The sequence below is a fragment of the Echinops telfairi genome, unplaced genomic scaffold (assembly GCF_000313985.2).
Source record: "Echinops telfairi isolate 266 unplaced genomic scaffold, ASM31398v2 ScPeMD7_7457;HRSCAF=8495, whole genome shotgun sequence".
NCBI classification, from domain to species: Eukaryota; Metazoa; Chordata; class Mammalia; order Afrosoricida; family Tenrecidae; genus Echinops; species Echinops telfairi.
The window spans coordinates 33,518,476-33,527,732 of NW_022111357.1; the positions used below are offsets into that span (position 1 = coordinate 33,518,476).

Sequence of the window (9,257 nt, forward strand, 5' to 3'; positions counted from 1 at the left end):
TGCAGAAGGAGCGTGCAATAGAAGAGAGAAGGGTGGTCTTTATTGGGAAGATCCCTGGCCACATGACTCGGTCAGAGTTGAAACAGAGGTTCTCTGTTTTCGGAGAGATTGAGGAGTGCACCATCCACTTCCGTGTCCAGGGCGACAACTATGGCTTCGTCACTTATCGCTACGCTGAGGAGGCAATTGCTGCTATCGAGAGTGGGCACAAGCTGCGACAGGCAGATGAACAACCTTTTGATCTTTGCTTTGGGGGCCGCAGGCAGTTCTGCAAGAGGAGCTATTCTGATCTTGACTCCAACCGGGAAGACTTTGACCCTGCCCCTGTAAAGAGCAAATTCCAGTCTCTTGACTTTGACACGTTGTTGAAACAGGCCCAGAAGAACCTCCGGAGGTAACCCTGGGCTCTCCTTGCCCCCTTTGGAGGTGCCCAAACTCCTCCACCCCCCTCCCCCACTCTAGGGGAGAGAGCTGCTAGTGAGGAGATGACTGTTTTATAAAGAAATGAAAAAAATGAAATAAGAAAAGTATAAAATCAGATTTTTAAGGGGTATTTGTTTTTTATAACAGGTATTGAAACAATAACTTGCATTCCTCTATAAGGTGGGTGGGGCTGAGGGGTTCCCACGGTGTTTGGGACGTCAAAGTCACTATGCAGACTAATAAACATGAACTAGAGTGGAAAAAAAAAAAATCTCCAAAAGGCCTATCAGATGTTGTATTTCCTTATACGCGCAAGGGGCCAGGTGAGATAGTTTGTCACTTGTCACTTTGTCAGGGATGTCCCGACAGGCTTCATACCACGGGGCACCTATGAAAGTCTCCGATCCCTGAGGTAATGGCAACTCATGGGAAGCCCAGAGGTGTCGGAGTGGACCTGGGCTCCAGGGGGCTTTTGATGGCGGTTGAAGTTGCTGACTGTTTGGACTAACCAGTGATTCCTCTCTCACCTGCAGTCCCTACCTGCTAAAGCATGAGCAAAAGCGGCCGAGGTGTGGGTGATGTCAAGAACATCATACATGCTTCAAGCTAAAGGTCATTTTAAAAAGATAGGGAAGAACAAAAACACCAAGGTGGGTGTCAGAAGAGACTCTGAAACTTGCTCTTGAACAAAGAGTAGCTCAAGCTAACGAAAGAAGAGTATTTTGGACATGTTATCAGGGCAGACCAATCCCTGGAAACGGTCATCATGCTTGTGAAAAGAGGAAGATTCAATTAGACCACCCAACACGGTGGCTGCAACCAGGGGTTCAAACATGGCGATTGTGGGGATGGCTCAGGGCTGGGCGCTTGTCCGTTCTGCTGTACACAGGGGTGTTCTGAGTAGGGATTGATTCAATGGCACCTGTGTGAGTCCGGGTAGATGAGAGAAACAAATCCAGGGAGACTCGGGCGTGTACAAGAAAGAGCTTCCTATACAACACCAACTGAATATTAAGAAAACAGCCCAGCCCAGTCCGGATCAAGTCCATAAGTCTGATATTAGCCCATATGCCCGATACCAATCTATAAATTCCTTTTCAGACTCACACAACACATGCAATGATGCCGAATGCAGGAAGATCACAGACCAGTGTGTGGAAAGTCTTGTGGATCCAGTGGCAGTAGAGGCATCTCAGCACTGCAGGGGTCTCCATGTGGCTCCTTCAGCTCCAGGGCTCTAGAGTAGCTCCATGTGTCTTATTTGTAGGAATGTCTCCCAGGAAGTGAGCATGTGTCCCGCCTCCAACAAGCTATTTATCTCCTTAGCGCCTCCAAATGAGGTCATCAAGCTGTGAACTGATTGACAGGCTAAACTCCACCCCTTCACTCTTAAGTCTCAATCTAACAACATATTATGTAACTACCACGGACCACCCCTTGTCAATTTGACACTTTCATACAACTCTTTAGCCATATATAATTTTCAAACAAACAATAATAGAATCATATCTGTACCTAACAGGATAAAACTAAAATGCATACAATTCAATATGTGCCACCTTCATTTTAACATAATATCCTATAAGTGAACAAAACAAAAATATCCCATGCCTAACAATTCCAGTTAAGTAACACCTACCTACACCTTAATCCTACAATCCTATGATTATATTCCAGCACCTATGACAGTTTGTAAGCCAACCAGTTCATCCCTTTATACCCCCAATTTGGAGTATCCAATATCCATTTTGCCCACTTACATCAACCCAGTGCTCTAGGAGACAATCATATTCTTTGACATGAAGAATCTTCATTCCAGTTGGAACCTGTGAAGTCCACATCCATAAGCAAAGTCAAATCAGGACAGGCCATCTCTAAAGTCAGTAGCAGCATGTGTCAGTTCACAGGCTCAAAAATCTTCTCTTCATTTTGTCAAATGCTGGCCAACTCAATGTGGGCTGCCTCACTTAGCCTCCTCAGGGTGTCCATAGGTCACCACACATTTAGACCATGGGTCTCTTTCACAAATTCTCAACAACCCCAGCCCCTTGGGCTAGGTCATGAACTTTAGACCAGTCAGCCTGCTCTTGTCTTCTCTTTTCCCTGTAAACCAAAGTCCACAGGTGTCAGTGGCCAAACTCAACCTGTCTTTTTGTTGCTGCATTTCTCCCACTTCCAATCAATAAGTGGATCCAGGTGGTCACCTAGCAAGCATTTCAACCTGCCCAGAGGCTCCCTTTAATGTTCAGTCCTAGAGAGGAGTTTTCTTCAGGGTTCCAGATTTTTTTCCAGCTTCTGATAAAAAACACAGTTAAAGATTCAAAAAAACAGAGTACCTTTTTCTTCCCTCTGACAACAGCCCCAGTGAAGTCTCTTGGAATGCAAATGTCCTGAGTACTCCAAAGGAAGGGTGGGACTTATCTTTTCAGAGTCTTTCTTGCAGGCATGTCCTAAAGCCATTTAAAGATCAAATTTTAATAGCTCAAGGCAAATGGGCTTACAAGCCCTCTATCTTCATACTTCCCAATAATCATTTCTATCAAGTGTTACATCAATAACAATAAGCAGAAAAAATCCGTTTAAACAAAGTAGACGCAGATTCTAAACTGAGTTCTTAAAACAGTCAAGTTCAATCTTTATTTAGCTTATCCTAATCCTCATCTAAACTATTCTGTTGATACAAAATATGGGACAGCATCAAGCCAGAGTCAGGCTTGCTGTCAGCCATTTTCCCTAAGCAGCATGCTTTCTGAGAAATTCAAAGGGCAATTTCTACCCCTGAGCTCAAAATATACATTAACAACATTCATTTTCATCATCTCAAGGACAACCAAACAAATAATCAAAACTTTAACTTCCCGTATTCTTTCCAGAAAGCAAACGCAGTGAACCGCAAGGGCACATCTGACCTCTGGCTAGCCAAAGAAGAACTACCATGAGCAGAGGTCAAACAAATATCTACTCTCCAATTTTATGATCTGTTTCTCTAGTCCCCCACTCCCAAGGTACCATAATGTGTCAGTCTGGGTAGACTAGAGAAACAAACCCAGGGAGACTCATATGTGTACAAGAAAGAGCTTCATATACAAGACCAATTGAATATTGAGAAAACATCCCAACCCGGTCCGGATCAAGTCCATAAGTCTGATATTAGCCCATATGTCTAATACCAATCTATAAATTCGTCTTCCGAATCACAAAACACATGCAATGACGCCGGATGCAGGAAGATCACAGGCCAGTGGGTAGAAAGTCTTGTGGTTCCGGTGGCGGTAGAGACATCTCTGTGCTAGCAGGGGTCTCCACGTGGTTCCTTCAGCTCTAGCGTAGCTCCATGAGTCTTGTCCACAGGAATGTCTCTTGGGCTGTGAGCATGTGTCCCACCTCCAATGAGCTATTTATCTCCTTAGCACCTCCAAATGGGATCATTAAGCAGCGACCTGATTGACAGGCTAAACTCCAACTCTTCGCTCTTAAGTCTGACAACAGATGATGCAATTACCACAGTACCTAAGAGTCTCAGCCTTCTAAAGCACACCTGTCTTCTCAGCACATGCCAAGTCCTTGCCATGTGTTGCTCCTCTAGTCTGACTTAATAAGGTCATTGACATAAAGGATCATGTGATATTCCATGGGATGATGAGACAGGCCAGATCCCTTCAACTCAGGATTTCTCCACTGGAGCACTATGCACATTTTAGACCCAATACTTCTGTTACGCAGGGTCATCCCAGGCGTGGCATTCCTGACATCTACCCACCAGATGCCAGTGACGCCACACCTAGTTGTGAGAACAGAAAGGGTTCCAGACATTGCCAAATTGTCCCCAGTGGAGAGTCACTATTTTAGACCAGCCCCATATTTTTTTAATTAAAAGATTATTTTATTGGGGGCTTTCAGCTCTTAGAACAATCCATATATCAATTGCATGCAGCATAATTGTACATATGTTGCCATCATTACTTTTTAAATATTTGCTTTCTATTTGAGCCCTTGGTATCGGTTCCTCTTTTTTTCACTCCCTCCCACCCTCGTGACCCCCTGATAAATTATAAATTATTATGTTCATATCTTATACCGACTGCTACCTCCCTTCCCCCATGGTTTCTGTTGCTCATCCCTGGGGGTGGCGGTAAGGTGCTGTGTGTCAATCTGTGGGGTCACCTTCCCCCTACCCTCCTGGTATCGCTGCTCCCATTCCTGTTGCTGGAGTCCATGTGTTGTGAGCTCATCTCTCTCTCTCTTTTTCAAATCATTTTATTGGGGGCTCGTACAACTCTTATCATAATCCATACATACATCCATTGTGTCCAGCACATTTGTACATTTGTTGCCCTCATCATTCTCAAAACATTTGCTTTCTACTTGAGCCCTTAGTATCAGCTTCTCATCCCACCCCCCATGAGCTCTTATTTCTTATCTGTACCTGTGTACATGCTCCAGTCTAGCCCGAAGTGAAAGGCAGCACTGGGGTCATGATAGTGGGGAGTGAGGAAACCTCAAGGAACCAGAGGAATATTGTGTTTCATCAGTGATGCACGGTGCACTGGTTGACTCATTGTGATCCTTCTCTGAGGGGATAGCCCATTGTCTACAGATGGGTTTTGGGTCTCTGCTCCAACCCCGCTTGTTCTCAACAATATGACTTTTTGTTTGTTTGTTGCTTTTCGTCTTCTGATGCCTGTTACCAGATCCCTTCAACACCTCATCATTGCACAGGCTGGTGTGCTTCGTCCATGAGACTTGTTGCTTCTGAGCTAGATGGCCGCTTGTTTGCCTTCAAGCCTTTAAGACCCCAGACGTTATATCTTTTGATAGCCAGGCACCATCTGCTTTCTTCACCACATTTGCTTATGCACCCATTTTGTCTTCCGTGATCGTGCCAGGAGGGTGAGCATCACAGAATGCCAGGTTGTTAGAACAAAGTCTTGAGGCAGAACTTGAGCAGAGGCTCAGTATTATGACAGAGGGTGGGGAAGTTGATATCCGCATGAGATAGCACTGTAACTATCTAGTGTTATCTATCTTAAGCAAATGCAAATTGTTCCTAATCAACCTTACCGATAGAAGTGAAGTGGGATGCATTTTCCAGATCAATGGCTGTAGGCCACGTACCTGAAGCTGGGCTGACTCGCCCGGAGCAGAGATGCAACACGCCGCTGCACAGCAGCTGCAGTGGCGGCTAACGCCCCCTTGGTTGCATCTCTGGAGGCTGACTCGCCCTGAGGAATTCATCCGGGCTTTGTAGGAGCCATACCAGTGAAGCGAAGGAGCCACTGGGGGCCACCACCCAGGCTTCTTAGGTCTTTGGGGGTGGCACTGCCATTCCTCCTGGGTTGTAATTTTGTCTGTTTGGCTTCATTTGTTTATTTTTTTGACTTGGCCAGGGCAGAGGTTTCAGAGGCTTCCAATCGGCCTTCTCTACAACCGCAGCTCTCAGCCTATGGGCCAAGCAACAGTGTGGGAGTTCGGCCAACTAGCTATGTCCATTCCAGTTACACATTCCGGAACCAGGGACCTGAGTGGGTTCTTGGGCCCAGTGGACCCAGGATGGGCCAAACTGGGCCAGGATTCTGTTTGCTTTCTTGTCCCCATATACCCATGCATGATGAAACTCAGACCCTAAGTATCAATATCTTCTTAGACCCTGTGTCCAATAGCCTTTAAAATGTCTGGTTTTACCTCTTTCCTTAGGATTCAGTTACCCAAGTAAATAGCCATAGGTCCCTTTACAGAAGAACTAGCATCGTCATATTACCAACTACCTTGAAGTTACAGCACCCTTCCTCTGGGTAAATCAGTCTCCCCTTTATTGAAGGGGTTCTGGGTCTGAGCAATTTCCAGCTCAAGCCTGGAAACTCGTGGCCTTTGCTGGAGGCAGCTGTTCCAGCGTTCTGGTCATCCATCCCTGATGCCTTTTGATTCTGTAAATGATGTACCGCTCTTCTTGACTGCCCATCTGTCTTTCCCCTAGGAATGCGGTGTGTAGCAACCATCAGTAGAGTTCCCTGGGGGGTCAGGCTACCTACTACCAGTCGGACCTTGTTGCTCAGCACAATAATTTCACCTGCTTTGCTGATGTCTCACCCTGTGGCCTTTGTTGCTATCTGGGAGCCCCGTCCCCTAACAGATTCCCCCACCATCAGCCTCTGCTTTTCGAGGGCAGCCACCACTGAGCGTCTCAGCCACGTTGTTCCCCTTCTCCCCAGGGCACACCCTGCTGCTTTCTTAAGTGGACTTGCCCTAGGCCTTCCCAGGGAACACAGCCAGGCCTTCCCAGGGAACACAGTCTCCTTCCTGCCTTTACACAGTCTCTCCACGCCCCCCAATCTTCTGACTCCCTCCTCCACCACCTGCCATGGCAGTTCTGACATTTCTACTTCACTTCCTGGGGAAGTGGGGGGGCGGGGGTGTCGCTTGTTCCAAGCTCCACGAGTCCTCCTAACAATGGGTTAGCCCCATCTCCCAGGGTCGTTTGTAGGTGTGAAACCCTATCCCCTAGGAGGCTGCTCTCAGGATTGATAAATTCTCCTCGCCTCGTCTCGAGCCCCATCCCCTTTGATCCCAGCACCTGAAGATCTAAGCCCGTCTCCTCTTCTGATTTCTGCCAGTGCTCATTGGCTCGATCCTGCCATTGCTTTGGCAGATGTCTCCTTTGTTCCCTGGATTCTGGTGTAGCTTGACCTTGGTTACTAGGCAGTGGGCAGAACGGGAGATGGAGGCAGTGCCTAAGGCAGGCATATACCTAGCCAGCCAGAAGGCTCTGCATCATCTTCAATCAAAGGGAGGAGGTGCTTGCCTATAGTAAGGAAATGTAGGCCACTCGTTCAGACGAAGAAGGTGTAAGAGAATTTACAGACGCAAGATTCTCAAGTGCATGGCCCCATTCCATAGATCATACCTTAACATCCCGCATACAATACATGAACATCCCACACCTAGCCTTGACCTTGGGGTAGCAGACTTGCCAGAGTTGCAAATTAGACTCCTTCCTTGAGAATTTGGTCCTGGGCCTGGCACAGAACGTTGTGCTCCAGCCGCAGGAAACGAGGGTCTCCTGGTCTCCTGCCAGGGGGGCTTTGGGAGCTCACAGTGCACCTAGAAACCCCTGAGGCCCCACCTCCTGCTTCCATGGTCTTTCTCCTGGCAACAGCTTCTTGCCTCCACGGCCTTTAGAAGGCCTACTTCCCCCAAACCTCTCAAATGCCTGAGGTGCGGTAGCCACCAATGCATTCTTTCCTGCCGATTGTCCGCTCCGGCTCACCGCCAGCAAAACGTTGTGAACAACGGCACTGCTACCGCGGACCAGCCTCTCTCGGGACGGTGCCTGCCACTCTTTACGGCGCCCCTATTGCCCAATCCCGTTTTAAAGTCCACTTCCTCTGACGTCTTCCAGCAGAACCTGCCTCCAGTCGGAACTCAGAGGGAAATGTCTGTGAAGGAGACCAGAGCCTGAAGTGAAGATGCTGACCTGCGACGCTGGGACTCGGAGGCCCCGGGCTTCATTACAGGGATCTCTGGGGCGCGGGTGGTGCTTCAGCGTTATTTCATATCAGAGAAAGGACAGCAGGCCTGTGGACCCTGGATCTACAATGCACTGGTGGCAGAGTGCCCCCCAGGAAGAGGGTAAACTTGTAGCGTGGCTTTCCTTGGTCAGGCTCAATGCTAGCAGAAAGGCTCAGCTGGGAGCCAGTGACAGCCTGTTCTCAACAGCTGCGAGAAGGGGTCCCTTGCTACTGAAGCAGGGCTCTGGGCTGCTCACTACAATTTCCACTGTACTCAGCGGCTTCTTTGAGGGGTTCCACGGTCTGCTTCTTGTAATAGACTACTAGACGGATCGCAAACACTGCTGTTTGGGGTTCTACAAGGTAGGCACGAACATTAGCCTCATCGATGGCAGCACCGAGTTCAGAAATTTGCGTGGCTTGCCCAGGATCACACAGCTTTAAATGACTGAGCTAGGATTTCAACCCAGGAGAGAAAAGACTGATGATCTACTTCCCAAACCCTGCCAATGAAAAGCCTATGGTCACAGGGGAATGCTGTCTGATCTGAACCCGATTATGAGAAGGATGTAGGAATGGGAATTTGGTCCCACTGTGTCACCATTGTGTCAGGCAGGGTTCTCTAGAGAAAAAAAACCAGGACACTTATGAAGGTAGTTTCATACAGTGAGAAGGAAACTAACAGCTAATCAGTCCACACGGCAGTACAGAGGGTTCAGTTCAACTCACTTCCATGGAACAGTTAATATACTGGAAGTCCTTCAACTCTCGGGCGCTGCTGGGTCCAAGGTCAAGGAAGCAGACAGCAGAGTCCTCCCAGGGGCAAGGCAGGCAGAGTCTTCCCACAGGCAGCAAGCAGCAGGGTGGGTCAAGAACACTCAGTGTCTCAGGAGCTTAGGGAAGCAGGCCTGGATGGGATATCAAAGGCAAGCTATGCAAGGCGACAGGATCCACCAGCCTCAAGCTCAAGCGATGTACACACCAGCAGTGTGGCCAAGCATGTCTCGACAAAGCCTCAAGCTCTAGCAACACGATCCACAGGTTGGCCTGGCCCACAGGTAGTGCAGCTCACAGGTTGAGGCAGAGCACTAGCTCCAGCAGCAGCAAGCATGCTCAAGCATGCTCCGATCACCAGAGAGCAAGAGAGAGGGGGGCCGGACTTACACAGCCATTTATCTCTTTACCCTCCCATCAAATAGGGACCTGATTAATCTCACATGCTCCGGTTGGCCAGGTTGGCACAATAAACCTACTTAACACATCGCAGCAACTAGCAATAATAACTTTGCCCTTCTAAGGCTCTTTGAGTTAGTTAATTGTGCCAACCTG

General features: G+C 48.1%; 1 protein-coding gene across 1 annotated transcript in view; it reads left to right on the top strand.

Moving 5' to 3' along the window:
* The window catches only part of LOC101639962 (peroxisome proliferator-activated receptor gamma coactivator-related protein 1-like), a 27,913-nt gene extending 27,374 nt beyond the window's left edge, over positions 1-539 (top strand). Inside the window, 1 exon segment of the mRNA XM_045299200.1 lies at positions 6-539. Within this exon segment, the coding sequence (XP_045155135.1) occupies positions 6-398 (393 nt within the window). The 3' untranslated portion in view covers positions 399-539.
* Positions 540-9,257: the final 8,718 nt, after the last annotated feature.